Here is a 16,795-nt window from a genome sequence, read left to right on the forward strand (position 1 = left end):
GATGCATTTGCTAGTTTATGATACCCCCCCCCCACACACACACACTACACATAAGCGATATACTCCAACCTTATGAAAATCCAATAAACTATTTATTCTTCTTCAAGAAGATAATTATTTGTTAATTTTTAAAAAATACATTGAAAGATCGCCTGGATCATGAAAGGCAGAACACGTTTCCAAGAGGGAAGTGCTCGTCCACTGCAGGGAAATCCTAAGGCAACTTGTGAAGTTTTTTTTTCTTGGTCTGTATGACTTTATAAAATGTTTTGTTTCAAATAGGCCACTTCTATTTTTCTTTTGTTTAATTATAAATAATTGCATTTCAATCTGTATCAATCGAAATGCCATTCAGTTATATAGAAAATATTTATCGTTGTTAATTTATATTTAATAAATATCATTATGTAAAAAAATCAATTTTCAAACCTTTGATACAGCATACTCGAGGATTAAAATATGCGGAGAAATATTTTTAACTAATGAAAAGTTTAAAAAAATGTTTAAAGCATATTTGAATTAGGGTTAAAACACATGTCTAAACTCTTGCTTATATACTGTATCTAATCTGTCTGAAATTTATTCAAATAACTTCTTATTTATTTTGGCATGCAAGAAACCGTTGCTTTCCCAAGATAAGTTTCTACTTAGCCTGCAAATGCAATGCGCATATGTTATTCTGCCACAATGGTAACATTCGACGGTGTTTTGGTTCGCTACTGATTTGAATAGCAAGGGTGATCAGAAAGTAATCCCTTTGGCCACCATCTAGCGACCTACAAAATTGAGATGCTGTCTGAACCAACGCTGTTACTCAAATGAGTGCGACATCATCATAAAAACCCTTCTCCCGTAACAAAGATTTAAGTAATGGAAAAAAAAGAAGAAGAAGATAGTGTCAAAGCTTGTGGATTTGATACTGAATTTTTTTAATGCTAGCATACGAACGATATTCGTGGCTGCCAAGCTCTTTTCAATGATTGTTTGCCTTGAATAAGAAAACAATTTAATCATCTCTCTCTCTCTCTCTCTCTCGGCTGCATGTGATCGGTAACATATAATAAATGAAATTCTACGCAAAGATAAAAACTTACAAGACTAGTGTACTTTACGATATGAATGCAAACAAAAAGTTAATCATTGAATGTTATTTCATAGCCAAAAGTTAAAATCAAAATAATTAACTTTCTACGTGTTCGGATCGATACTAAAATACTAAATATTTCTTTAGCTGAAAGGTAAAAGAATATTAATTTGCCTTTTAACTAAAGGAATATCGATCCGAACACTCCTTACGTTCAAATGAGAAATCAATGGCACTATAATACAAGTATTCTCAATAGGAAGAAACATGTATGAATCTCGCAGATTACAGTTTGAAAAATATATTCAGTATAATTATATTATATTTTATTGATGTATTAGAAATGATCGACGTAAATAGTAGATCATTTTATGTTTACTACTAGTAAAACGAGCATAAACGAATAAAAGTTTTCGTACACTAGCTAAAAACGTCTATACCAATAATAAATAATAATAAGAACGGGCCTTTTTCACCCATCCCCCTATATGCGGGCGATACGGCAATACTAACCAGATCTCTCAGACCCCTTTTCATTACCAGAAAGCTTCAAGAAAACATTCTAAAGCTGGAGGGTTGGTTCTCTAAGTGGAGATTGGAAGTCAACCCCCAGAAAAGCTCAGCCGTTCTTTTCTCAAAAAGGCCAATGTCTCCTGTAGGAGATTTGTTACTATTCAATACTAAAATTCCCTGGCAGTCAGAAACAAATTACCTGGGTGTAATTCTCGACAAAAAGCTATCTTTCAATCAGCACACCAAGTCTGCATGCACAAAGGCATCTAAAGCCATAGCACAGATCTATCCGCTAATTAATAGAAATAGCAAGCTCAGCAACAGAATCAAATTACAACTATACCAGATGACAATTCGTCCTATAATCACCTATGCCTCTCCGGCCTGGAGCCACACCTCTAATGCTAACATCATCAAAATACAGCGAGTGCAGAACAAGTGCCTGAGAATGATTTTGAACGCCCCGTGGTATGTTAGAAACATTCAACTCCACAGAGACACAAATATTCCCTATATTTTCTCTTTTCTACGATCCTTAGCCACCAAGTTTTTCCTAAAGACGTCCACACATCCCAACGATTTGGTTCAACAAGCTACAGCATACGATCCAACGGACATATTCAAATATAGAAGACCAAAAGCTATATTGGCCTCCTTTAGTGATGCATAATCTCCATGCCCATCCAGGGCGAGCAATCTGCTCATTAATTTTACCTTCACTGCAACCACAACAGATAGCGGGGAATATGAAAAGCATCTTGCTTCACCCCTAAAGACATAAATGTCAATTGTCAATTTCACCCATCCTGTCAGTAATGTTAATGGTTAATGGTTTTCAACAGAGAAATAATTCTTAGTGTTTAATTTAATTTTTAATATTTATAGATCGTTTTTTTTTAAAATTAATGTAGATTGTTTTTTTAAAACTAATGTGTTAATAAACATTAACACACAAACTAGCAAAATTAATCGTTTTTACTAAACTTTATGTTATAAGACTGCTGCACTCCGAATTGGTGCTTGGCTTGCTCCCCATTTGGTTGGAGAACAAGCAACAGAAATTTTTTTTTATTAATTTTTCATTACTTTGATTTGTTTTATCTTTTTATTTCATTCATTTCTGAAATTTCACATAAAGTTATTGAGTTAAAAACAAGGAGGGAAGTAAAATTTTTATGTTTACTAAAGAAAGCAAAATTAGTTAATATTACTGAGAAACACTGCAAAAACAAACTGTATGTGAAATAAAATGTCGCATACACTTCCTACTGAACTAAATCGGATGTTACAATAATACACGTTAAAACTACGTGGGAACGTAATCCATTGCATTGAATCGAATAGAGCTCAGATATATTTTATTGCACAAAGACTGCAGTAAAATATGAAAGACGAAATATTTTGTCTACTTAAAGTTGCATGTTTTCTGTACTGAATCCTAGCAGTATGCAGTTACATTCAAATATTATGCAAATAGAGGTCTCAAATGGTAGAGGGTTGTGGAGGTCGAACCAAAGTTTTTAGTGAGACTTGGGAGATATTTGGGTATCTTTTCCCAGTCTATGAATTGGATCAATACTTAAAATTACTGCTGAGTGCTCTCCTACTTTTCGGTTTACTGATTATTTTTTTCCGTGCATGTTATTTTCAATAAATGCCTATTAACGCCTTTTTCTCTCGTTTCGATCGAGGATTGTGTTTCCTTCTGGAGTTGATGAAAGTATAAACAACGGATAGAATGTTATTTTATTTCCGGTTTACGTTTAGCTGATGATTATTATAACAGAATTCATCTTAAAGACAGCCAGGAAAATCAGATAAGCAAAGCGATGTGGAAAAACAAAAAAAATTCCATATCCCTCAGTCTGTTTATCCATTGCCCGTGCGTGGGTGTGCGTGCACTCGCTCGCCCGTAAGACTACAATAGAGTACAGCGGTAATAGGAACAATACATTAGACCAAGAAGTAGGGATTATTCCAGAAATCCATACTGATCAGGAAAAATTTGAGCTTCGAAGTAGGTTGTCGTTACTACTTACAGATACAGCATAAGATAGGAATATGCAACTAACTTTCTTCTGACTTTTGGAAATCATAATGTTCGTTCTAAATACAGTCTTTGATTTGCGAATATAATCTTTCCAAATATAGTTTCCCCCTGAATGAATATACAAACGATTCAGAGTTTTATTGCAAGATAAATACTATGTCCCTTCTACGTATTAGGCCTACTGGCCTGTTACAGGGCTAACTGAAGTCCTAAATCGTACTCGCCTGAGGATAAGGTGACTAGCTCTATGCCTCCTGGTATGTACTGTGGCTGTATCTCGTGTATTCACGGGGCCTGTTGCGGGATTAAAATACCCAGATGAACTGGGAAGAAAAACCTTGCTGTCCACACCCAAGACCGGCTAACTTAGTTATGTCTGAGAAAGATCCTTAATTCTCTCACATCGGCGACGGGAATCGAACCCAGGACACTCCTTCCCCAGTCATTGGTTGCGAGGCGCACAGCCACTAGGCTAACCGCGCGGACTAAATACTATGTATTTTTGTTTAATGTATTGGCTTATTTTTAATGGACTCGAAATAACTAAACGTGATGTAATAATTGCATTGACAAACGTTAGTTTTCTCTTCTTTTTTTTTTTTGTAAGTTTTACTTTTTTGAAAGCAAAATAAAACTCCTGTCGTTGACTTTTGCAAGATCACAGAAATACCGAAAATCAGTTTTCTTTTTTATGAGATTTGATTATTGCAGCAATAATTTGATTTGCTTTTAAAAAAATTTCGAATCAGCGCATCATTTTGGATAAAAAAATCTTCAATTTCATATGCGCCCTTGTATCTGATGCAGCTCAGTGGTGGGTTACACGACTGCATCAAAGAATCAAATTAGCCTCCGGATTATTTTCGACGCAATCTTATTTACAAAGAAAGTATCTTCACGATTACGAAAACCTGTTCATGATGAGCTAACATAGTAATACCAAGAGGTCTGTCTATCTTGGGTAAATTACCTAATGATAGCAGCAATACTGAATAATAGACTAACAGAGGGAAAGGTTGACACATGTCAGTGCTTCCGTAAGCAGAATTATATCACATAAAAAACCAATATCCTTTTGCTATATGAATTGTTTTGCTTGTGGTAAAAGAGTGTATACCAATTTGTATGTAGAAACTGTAATTAACATAAAAAGGATGAAATAGAAACAAATCATTTGAAGTAACGGCAGAACTTATAAAAAATTCTCTACATTCAGAATTATTTGACATATATATTAATAAAATAATAATGAAAAATAGGTGTAAAAACAAATGATTGAACAAATTAATAATTTTAATTTGTAGGGAGATAAAATAAGTTACAGGGGAGATTAAAGTTAGACATATTTAACCAAATAAATAAGTTTTCTGAAGAATCAGGGAGATAGAGGCTTTTTGCCTCACCCAAAACAGGCAAAGGGCAATGAGAATACATGCAGTCTACACACAAATATATATATATATATATATATATATATATATATATATATATATATATATATATATACATACGGGAATATATACGGGAATCGAACCCGGGTCGGAAAGACCCGGGTTCGATTCCCGTCAGTGACGTGAGGAACCTTAATGGTATCTTTCGACTAAAGGTGAGTTAGCCGTTCTCATACGGAGGTAGGCAGTTTTTTCGTCCACCAAAACAGGCAGGCTCCGTGAACACACGCATCTACAGACATAGGACACAACCGGAGGCATAGGTTTAATCACCTTATCCTCGAAGCGGTCGCGGTTCCGAATCGTAATATGCCATGCCTAATACGAACGTAACAAGCCATGAGTCCTAACATAGGTGAAAGGAGGAGGAGTTATTCTAAAATTATGATTAACAAAGCCGATGTGGGAAGGTCCGGGGCCTTAAGAGCCTGCAAATACTGCAGATTATATTATTATTATTAAACACACTTAGGCTAATGGTCACAAAAAGTTCACTAAAATGTGAAATAGTTCCTCAAAATCAAGACTTTTATACGTAAGTGACGGTAAGGGAAGACGGAGATGGGAAATAACGATTATAACAGAAATAAAATATAGGAGACGAACAGGAATACTATACAAAACAAAGTGGAGATATTTAAATAACTAAATCAGACGCCAGTAATAGAAATAATAAATAACAAAAAAAAAAATAAATAAATGAAATTCAGAAAGCCAGTTATAATTCCATATGAATGAGTACCCAGGAGGATAATCAACTCCGCACTGCAAGAAATGAGAAACAGAAGTCAATCTCAGGAAGAGACCGAAACAAACCGCTCAGCCGGTTTTTTTTTTTTGTGTGTTTTTTTTTAATTAAAAATTTATGACTGTGATTGTTCTGTGGCAGATATGCATTTCTTGTCAGCTAATGTCTGCCTCATGATTTTAAACTATATAAATATTTAATGAAGATTTTATGACGATATGAATTGAATGTCTGATTTCAGCTCAAACTAAACAGCGGTAATCTTCGTTGTGACATGGAGAGTCAATATGGGATTTCGTTTAACGTTAAAATGATTTTAATAAAAGCAGTAATAAGATACTATTTCTTTAGGTAAAAAGGAAAGATTCGTAAACATATTACGTTACACATATAAGATTAAAATTCTTAATTTTAATTTTAATTTACTAAATTGGAAGTATGATATACTGCTCAAAATAATTAGCGGATATTTTGATTTTCTTGTAAATTATAAAGTTATAAAAATAATTTACAAATGTAAGCCATTTATTTTAAAATATTCTTAATATACAACAGTGTAGAACACGAAACTGCGTACAAAATCATGTTAAGACGTCGAAATGTGCCTTAGTCGTATTAGCATGTGGGGGAGGGGGGTAAAAAGCGTGGCTTGTTGCGCTCACTTCCACGGTGCATAATTATCACTTCAATTTTAAACTTGTGTCACCTTCCACCCATTATTTTGTTAAAAATAGCAGAGAAACATGATATCTAGGAATCCGTGGCTTGGAGAGCCATTGGTCGATTAGAAGGTGGACAAATGCAGCAAGTTGTCGCTCAAGCGTGTCGTGTATCTCAAAGCATAATTTCGCGACTTTGGAATCGCTTTCTGGAGACGGGAAATGTTTGAAATCGTCTTCATGCCATAGGCTTATATGCTCGAAGACCAATGGTTGGACAAATGAGGATTGGGCTCATGTACTTTTTAGTGACAAGTCCAGGTTCAGTCTGCAACCAGATAGCAGACGTATCTTGATACGGCGTGAAAAAGTAAAAATAAAGAGGAACAAGAAATAATTGAAATAATCAACAATTTGTTCTCGAAAGACCCCAACATCAAGGTGGGAGTTTGATGGTATGGGCTGGAATAAGTATCGGTGGCCATACTGATCTCTATTTTATCAGAAACGGTTCCTTAACAGCCCAAAGGTATCGCGATGAGATTTTGGAACCTATAGTTCGTCCATATGCTGCTGCAGTTGGCCAAGAATTCATTTTTATGGATGACAATGCTCGTTTGCACCATGCAAATTTGGTACAAGAGTGATTTGAGGAAGAAGGTGTTTAATGAATGGACTAGCTTGTCAGTTCACCTGATTGTAATCCAATCGAACATGCCTGGAATGCTTTAGGTAGGCGCGTTTCTGCTCGACTGGTGCCACCACGATCGCTTCAAGAGATCGAAATTCTCTCACAGAAGAGTGGGGAAATATCCCACAAGAACTGTTTGATCATCTTATCGAGTCCATGCAATCAAGATGTACCACTGTTTTGGTTGTTAATCGAGACCATACGCCCGATTAAAAATTAACAAAAGCGTTTTTGGCTATTCTTGTTAAAATTATTTGACGTTAAAATGTATAATTTGTTAAATTCGTAATAAATATCGATTATTTAAACAATATCTCATCAATTACACCCTATCCATAAGTACAAGTACCCAATAATTATAATTATTTGAAGACATTTATAATTATCCGACAGAAACTAAAATATCTTCTAATTGTTTTGAACAGTGTAGTATTGAAGCGAAAAGCCTCATTTGGCATAAGTAACGTATTAAAATAGAGGATATTATGAACCCATTATTATTTTATAGCCAAATATAGTCAGAAACTTAGACGTTTTGAAATTTTTACGAGACTATATAAAGACTTCGGCAGAGTTTCCATGTTTTGCACCGCTTATAGACACTGCTTATAAAATGAGATTTCAATGATGATTCATCACCAAGCAGAAACTGGAATGAAGCCATTTCTAATACTTTCATATGTCCGAAAGTTAAATTCATCGTAAGTGAACTCTTGGTAAGTGTATAATTATATACTAAAGTATAGATTGAAAAGACTTAAAAATTATGGATACACTAATATTTTATAGACAAATATGGAAAAAACTTGAAAGAAGTTTGAAAAACAAAAAGAAAGATTAAATATATATTTAAATTAATTGGATATTAAATCCCACATTGTTTCAAAACCGAATAAGAAACTCAGAGATTGGAATCAGAGAGTTTCATGCCGAATATAGTAAACTATAAAAATATCGGCGAATACTAGCGTGAGCTAATGCAAGTAGTCCTAGTACGTAGTACAATACCGGGCAACTCGTTGCAAAGGTGAGTAAAGTTCTGTCGCTATTCTTTGGTATTTTCCATAATGTAAAAACACACTTCCTAGGAAATGTATGCTGTTATTACATTATGGTGGGAGGTCACTACCCAGACCGGTTTCAGCCTTTTTTGAGGCTTCATCAGTGAGTAGCTAGACCAAATTAATACCAAAGGGTATAGCGAAAAGAACTTATATACTCTGCTATACGAGTTGCCAAAAAGGTGCACCCATTAAGTTACTTAAATATAAATAAAGAGCCAATAGGCTTCATTTCGGCGATATAAACACTATTTAAATTAAGGGGATATTAAATCTCACATTGTTTTAAAACCGAATAAGAAACTCAGAAAAAGGTTGAAACCGGTCTGGGTAGTGACCTCCTACCATAATGTAATAACAGCATGCATTTCCTAGGAAGTGTGTTTTTACATTATGGAAAATACCAAAGAATAGCGACAGAACTTTACTCACCTTTGCAACGAGTTGCCGGGTATTGTACTACGTACTAGGACTACTTGCATTAGCTCACGCTAGTATTCGCCGATACTTTTATAGTTACTATATTCGGCATGAAACTCTTTGATTCCAATCTCTGAGTTTCTTATTCAGTTTTAAAACAATGTGTGATTTAATATCCCCTTAATTTAAATAGTGTTTATATCGCCGAAATGAAGCCTGTTGGCTCTTTAGATTAAATATATATTTTCAAAAAAAAGTTTCAAAAAATTTTCCCTAAAAGTAAAAGCAAAATTTTCGTTAGCGCAAATTATTATACATTTTTCGTTTGCATAATTAAAGTAAATATACTTTAATTAATCCTATGGGGTCCACTTTCCACAAGCGTACGATAGCGATCAATGGGAATTTTGGACCATTCTTCCTGCAGGCATGTAATGCGATTCTGGATCCACTAGATGCTTGTCTAGGTACAGCTTCTATAGGTGGGCCTTGATCAGGGCCTTTCAGTAGTGCTGCTTCTTTCCCTAGGAAATGAGCAGTCTATGCTAGCGGCTTGCGGTGGCTGCTGTTGGGCTCAGTGGAAGGCGTTTGCCTGCCAGAAGGTGGAGCCGTTTGCAGGTTCCGCTGAAGCGATCGAGATTGATGGGTTAGAATGATCCTTCAGGACGCTCTCTGAGATCAAAGTGATCTGAAGGACTACATACTTTTTGGAGAAGACCCCATTATTAATTACAAAATGGTCTAGCTCCCATTGATGACGTTTTAATAATGTTTTTCTGTTGGTACCTTGAGGGATTACTGTGATCTCACTCACTCCAAACACTGAGTGAGTGATCACTCAGTTTTAGAGATGACCTCAGCACTTTAATAGATTTTTTTTCTGTTATTTGGGGAAGCCGAGGTTTGGTGCATTGTGGTCTTGCAGAGCCGCCACTGAGTGTCATGAAATGATGAGTTTAGAGCGATCCTATCTGATCATTCAGTGCACTTTAGAGCGACTTATTAGATCGTCCAAAGTTAATGGAAATAATCCCCACCACATTTTAGTAGGTCGAAACTGGTCTGGGTAGTTCTGTGGAAAAGACTTGAAATCAACAGCTTCTATATGCAGATAGACTAGTCTAGAAGATAATTCACGCGCACACTTAGTTTGCTTACTCTTGGGTACAGAATTCAAATAAGAAAACAAAACTGAAGTACAACAAACTTTGTTTCCTTTCACAAAAAAAAAAAAAAAAACTCATGCCAAAAAATAATATCCTCAATAAAAGATATCTTCACATTTATTGTTAACCGGTTCGGTGTTATTTAGGATATCGATAAGTTTTGAGTATAATATTCAGCCAGTTTTATGATTTTTCACTTAGTTTGTCTCAGTAGTATACAGCTTTAATTATATTAGACTACAGAGTATTCAATATGTAATGAGTATTGTACTCGCTTTTTTAGATTACTGAATTATACCTTGCTAAGTACAAGCAATATTTCTAGCTTGTTGATGGATGCGATGTTGTACGTATCCATTAAAATATTTTTTTATTTATACATTATTATAATTTCGTTACCATGTCAAAGGCTCTGCACTCGAGTTTTAACGTCTATCCCGAGTCCTTTCTAACTGACATTTTGAACAATCGCACAGAATATTTTGGGATAAAAATTATTATCATTCGCAGTTTAGGCAAATCTGGTTATAGTTTCTTGAGATATCACGCGATAAAATAACAGATGAATAGGGAAGGTGTTTTAGAACAAAAGCCGGAAATATGTTTTGTTAACGCATTGAACTTTGTCGTTTTATCGTAAAAATAAACCTTCTGATGAAACTGTTTTGAATTGTAAAATTACACTATTCTAGAATGCCATGTTATAAACATGCAATCAAAGTTACAATTTTAGATCATTTTAAAAATGTAGACTATGTTATAACATAATAACCGATCTCTTCACTTCAAGATCTTATTCAATGATGTTCACTTCTTTGTTTTAGATTCCATTCTGATGCAACCCTTTTTCATTTCAGGTCCATCATAATGGCTTCTGTGTTTCCTGTAGCAACAATCCTACTTCTGTCCACATTCGTTATCGTTATGGCTGGAGAATTTCCTCGCTTCATAAATTTAATCAAAGTTATTTCCAGGAAGTTGGATGAAAGGCGCCTTCTAAGAAATATCGTCAGTTGTGGAACCATATTCATCATGTGCACAGCATCATCGGTAACCATGGTAACAAGAACGATGGACTTAATTGCCATTTCTTTAATGAAAAGTTAGTGTATTTGAAATGAGTCTATAGCAGGGTTTCCCTCCATGCGCTCATCTGCGATGTTAAAGTTGATAAATGGGTTATTCAACACTCCGTGTCATGTCACACGACCGGTTTAGTGATGTCATAAGTAAAACGCCGGTTGTGTTCCTACTATAATGTTACTGTTAAATGTTTGGAGTTGAGCTACAAGACGCGAATAGCGACATTCTACTCCCTACTGCACAAGATCGACACACTGAAATTTGACTACTGGACGGTAATATCCAAAATGGTCCCTGGAAAATGCAAGTCATCGGAAGTTTCCGATGAGACCATTATAGTGACAACCTGTCGCTCATGAGCCAGGCGATAATCAGCAAACGTGCAAGGTAGCGATCATATCTTTAGCAACTTGATCGTATTTGAGGGTAATGTGATAGGGACTGTTTTGTACGTGACTTCCAGATGAGTGATGAAGACGAATGGGCGAGACAAGAGACCAGATACATTTACTTATGTGAGGAGGAATGTTGCTCATGGCATTGAAAAGCTTCCTTCGCTTTAAAAAATAATGAAATGGATTTGAGAGAAAAATAATAATGGTGGCTGGTCTCGTTGATGTTACAATCTACTATATTTCCAGTTTATTTAATACAGTTTTGTGTGGAGTAGAGATAGAGAGATAGAAAGATCTGGGGGTAGAGAGAGAGAGAGAACATTGTCAACTTGTTTTAATTTGTTAACTGCATTTATTTTATTATTTTTTTATGGATAAAAATCAAATATAAACTGAAATGTTCTTACAACAGTGAAAAAAAAACTGAATCCAATATCTTTACTACGTCAAAATCATGACGTAGTAAAATATTTAAACATTTTTAGATTATATCAATATAACTAGATAAAATATTAAAAATGAGAAAGAAAGAAATAGAAAAAAAAATTCTCTAAAGCTTTTATTGTTCCTTATAGGGAGTAAAAGGCGTTATCAGATTTTTTTTCTTTCGGAGTTTTAATATTTTATGCAGTTATTTTGATATAATCTAAAAATGTTTAAAATTTTATTACGCCATGAATTTGAGCTGGGTTCAGTTTATTTAAAGGAAATGAACGCCAGATAAACTGATATCAAATATCACTCGTATGTATATCAACAAAATGCGCATGTCACTATTTTTCACCTGATGTTTCAAAAGTAAGTTTTCTTTAAAAAATAAAATAAAATAAATAAATGTAATAACATGCATTTTAAAAACCAATAAGTAAATTGCCTTAATTATTCATATATAAGAACAGAGGGCAGTAAATTTCATAAATTTCTCCTTTTAACACGATTTCCATCGTGGATATTATAACTATTGAAGTAGTCAACATGCTTCAATATGTTATTCTGGAAATTAAATAAAAGATTTATTATAAAATAATATAAAAACCTAAATAATTTTCGAATATTATTCAAAATAATTACAGTAATGTAAACATTTTTGAAAATATTTTTATAAATATTAATATACTAATATTAATATTTATAAATATACTAAAGTTCGGGAGAGACGTGAGGGACCACAAAATCGACCGTGAGATGCGGTGATTAAGATTAATACCCTTGGAAAGTAATGGATGGCAATGCTGTAGCCAATGAAGTTCTAACTGAGGCTTGGCTATTGCTGTTACCTTCCTGCCATGATCAGAGCTTTAATAGGTCGATAACACATTATCCCTATACTGTCCTCTACAGATAACAGGGAAGATGAAAAGCATTCTTGCTTCGCCCATTTAAGCCAGTCCTTATAAGGACTAAAGTTCGGAGCCCGTGTGGTTGCCGGGATAAGAATAGCATCAATGTAGCTAATGCATGTCGTACGAGGCGACTAAAATTGGTACCCTTGGTAATGGCAATGTTGTAGCCAATGAAGTTCTAACTGAGGCTCTGCTATTGCTGTTACCCTCTTGCCATGATCAGAGCTTTATAGCTCAATAACACCTTATCCCTACACTGTCCTCTACAGACAACGGGAAATATGAAAAGCAATATTGCTTCGACCCTTTAAGCCAGTCCTTATAAGGACTAAAGTTCAGTCCCCGTGTGGTGACAGGACCAAGAATAGCGCCGCTGCAACCCATGCATGCCGTAAGAGGCGACTAAAATGGGATGAGTTTCGCTCTCTTAGGTTTCTTCCGAAATTTTGCTCCCGGTGAGGGGGGGGGGGTTGCCCTGCGAGAGCATTTTGAGTCTCTGGGGAGGGTGTTCTCCAGCGTGGCCCGTGAGGGGCCTTGTCGGTGGATGCCTTTCCTTGGAATATGAGTGGTTCTGCTCAATGTTGGTGAGGGGGGGCGTCACTGAGTGGAACCAACGCTGAGCTGGACGGTCTTCTGCCACTCGAACTGAGTGGGCCGGGGGATCGTCTTAATTTTTAGAGAGGGCTTTACTTACACATCAACCTATGCGTGTCGTAAGAGGCGACTAAAATGGACGCAGAGTTTCGAGAGTTTGAGTTTCGCTCCCTTATGTGAGCAATTTGAGTCTCCTGGGAGAGTGTTTTCCGGCAAGGTCGGTGTGGGACTTTGTCGATGAATACTTTTCCCTGGAATATGAGCGGTTCTGCTCGGTGGTGTGGGGGCTCGTCACTGAATGGAGCCAACGCTGAGTTGGACGATCTCTTGGCCACTATGGAGTGGTCTAGGGATCGTTCTAATTTTTAGATGGGCTTTACTTACATATCAGCCCCAATGTAACCTATGCGTGTCGTAAGAGGCGACTAAAATAGACGCCGAGTTTCGAGAGTTTCGCTCTCTCAGGTTTCTCCCGGTGAGGGGAGTTTGCCCTGAGAGAGAGCATTTTGAGTCTCTGGGGAAGGTGTTCTCCAGCGTGGCCCGTGAGGGGCCTCGTCGGTGGACTCTTTTCCCTAGAATATGAGCGGTTCTGCTCTGTGGTGGGGGGAGGAGCCCGTCACTGAGTGGAGCCAACGCTGAGTTGGACGATCTCTCGGCTACTATGGCATGGTCTAGGGATCGTTCTAATTTTTAGAGAGGGCTTTACTTACATATCAGCCCATGCATGTCATATGAGGCGACTAAAATGGGTACCCAGGGAGGGTAACGGATGGCAATGCTGTAGCCAATGAAGTTCTAACTGAGGCTCGGCTATTGCTGTTACTATCCTGCCATGATCAGAGCTCATAGCTCAATAACATCCTACCCATACATTGTCCTCTACAGATGACGGGGAATATGAAAAGCATTCTTGCTTCGCCCTTCTAGCCAAAAAAAAAAAAAAAAAAAAAAAAACTGAAGTTCGGATCTGTTATGAAAAAGTTACGGAGTTCTCGGTCCTTCCATATTTTCGCGTTCTAATCCATCATAAATACTATTTTTCGGTATTTTCCCAAACCTCCTTATAACATTCTTATCCATTCTTATTGGTGTTCTGTGAAGATTTTCCTTACTCTCGTTTCTATAGATATCAAAACTGCATTAGATGGAAGCTACAACGACCTTCTCTTTGATGTGTGTTTTTAATCTTGAAACACCAACGTTTATTTCTTTCGTATTTTCCTGATTTTGACATTCGCGTTTAATGTGCGTATGTCTATAGATACAAATGAAATAATGTTTTGATGAAAAAAAATGAAACTTCTCTAATACAGCTTTTCCAGAAATTGACAGAGATGCCTTCTCCATACTCAAAATAGACAAACCATCCTGAAAACGCCAGCAATTAACAGTAGCCATAACACTCTAGTCTCAAGAAGTTATCCAATGTTAAGTCCATTTCTAAGGTCGAATGATTTCCAGATTTTATTCAGTTGTGCTCAGTTAAAGAGAGACTTCTTTGATTAAGGAACATCATACAAATGAATTACCGAATCTCTCCTTTCTCTTTCACACCTTCCTGCTGTTTCTGAAGTCATCAATAAGATAAAATACAGAAAATAATCCCTTCCTTCCAAAGGAGTCCAAAGTGTTTACAACAAAGCAAGAAAATTTCAAAGACCTCTGGCGGTCATTTTGAGAACAATTCTTAACTCTCTCTCTCTCTCTGCTTTCTCGCTTTTCAAAAGTGCAATTTTGGGTATAAGCAGAGTTTTGAAAATATATTTTAACGGTATACTCAATGAGGCATCATAGAAATTAAAACTGCATGTAGAGTGGATTTAACTTCGCTGTTAACTTCCTATTAACACCCACCCACTTCTTTTATGCCAAAACTTTCTTGTATCTTTTCTCCCTCATATTCTGAGACACATATTTAAAGCTCAGTCATCAAATTGGCAGTACGTTTGGCCACAGCATACTGATTCAAGGTGGAAAGTTGAGCTGTGGTAATTATAGTTTATCAATGAGTAGGGCATTCTTCAAATTGCGACACAGGATCAATTCAGTACTAGCTGTATTTATATGAATGATAATGTATGTTAATTCTAACAGCGTTTAGAATAAGCGTACATTTTCTATTTATTACTTATTTTCAAGCAGCAATGATACATTATAACGTGTATTGCATGCATTTAAACCGTTAACACTGTGTTTAAGAAATTTGCATTAGACAGTAGTAATATGCTCTATAAGATTGTTAGAATTTGAATATAAGGGACCGGATGTGATCGATCCATGATTCACTTGTAACATATACACCAAAACTTCAGTTAGCACGCATTTCAAGTGTTGATTAAGTTTATAAGTAAAATAATTAAATAAGAAAAATATTCATAATGCGTTTGTATATAAACTCCGTTACGATACATATTAGACAAAAATAAATATTATTCATGAGAAATAGTTGCACGAGACATGTTCCACGTGCACTGCCTGGGTAAATATGGTCCCTTTTTGGCGTCATTTCTGGTTCCAGTTTCTCATTTCTCAGTTTTTATCTTTAAAAGAGTTGAAGATTTTGGCGTCAGAAATGTGAACTGGCGCTGCAGGATACTTCCTTGTGGCTGAGGTATCTACCAAATTAGAATACTATGCTGGAGAAATGGTGTTGATCACTGAGACTAATGGAATGTTCATTTCGATGTAAAAAAAAAAGAGGATGTATATAACTGCCTGACACTGAGGAGGATGAAATTAGCATTTTTGCCTGTACTTTGATTATAGGCGTTTCTGTAGCTCAGTTAGTACAGATGAGTTCTTTGATTGGAAATACATCGGTTTCAATCCCATCAATGACGTGAGAAAGTCTTTCAATCAAATGGTGAGTTTGATTGAAAGTCTCGTGCGAAGATGGAAGGATGTTTCGTCCCTCAGAACAGGCAAACCTGCACTGTAAACACACAGATCAATAGGCATAAAATTGCCCTCATGGAATGCAGTAGAAGAGTGACATACCTGCTGTATTATTTCGTCACAGCCACCAATCAGGAGACTCTACCTGTTCTAAGGAACGGATGAATTGAAGAAGTTTAGCCTTTCCAACTTTTTGGAGAGTGAGGATGCAGTTCAGTCTCCACTTGTAGCCAATCACAGAAACAGGCACAAGACTCACTAATTATAAACGATACCGCTGAAGAGACGGTAGACTAGTGCAGCCATTTCTTGGTCTCTAACCCTAACACAATATATTTGTTGTCAGAAATAGTGCGGGGTTCTATGGTCGATTTTCTTGAGCTTACAGGACGAAAAACCTGAGTTTACGGTGAAAACCAGCTTGCCATTGTCAGAGATTGACTAACTCGGGAACTGATCGAAGAAAGGGTTAGAAAAAGTTCCCTTAGTCAGCGACTAGATTGGAAGAACTAAGAACGACGTTCTTCAGGCAGCCTAGTGCTTCCACAGGTCTTTAAAGAAATTTAATGGTTTTAATATCGCTAAAAATTGTCATAAACTTATTATTTTAGAAAATAAACAAAAAACAAACAAAAAAAAACT

At 36.0% G+C, this 16,795-nt stretch overlaps 1 protein-coding gene across 1 annotated transcript in view; it reads left to right on the forward strand.

Moving 5' to 3' along the window:
* LOC150106929 (adenylate cyclase type 8-like) overlaps window positions 1–16,795 on the forward strand; it is a 131,820-nt gene that overhangs the window by 53,517 nt on the left and 61,508 nt on the right. The window contains exon 12 of the mRNA XM_090393508.1: window positions 10,701–10,902. Coding sequence (XP_090249634.1) covers window positions 10,701–10,902 — 202 coding nt within the window. The remainder of the gene's footprint in view (window positions 1–10,700; window positions 10,903–16,795) is intronic.

Source organism: Typopeltis vanoorti, chromosome 5 (assembly GCF_054136105.1).
Source record: "Typopeltis vanoorti isolate ZY-2024b chromosome 5, IOZ_Tvanoo_1.0, whole genome shotgun sequence".
Classification (NCBI taxonomy): domain Eukaryota; kingdom Metazoa; phylum Arthropoda; class Arachnida; order Uropygi; family Thelyphonidae; genus Typopeltis; species Typopeltis vanoorti.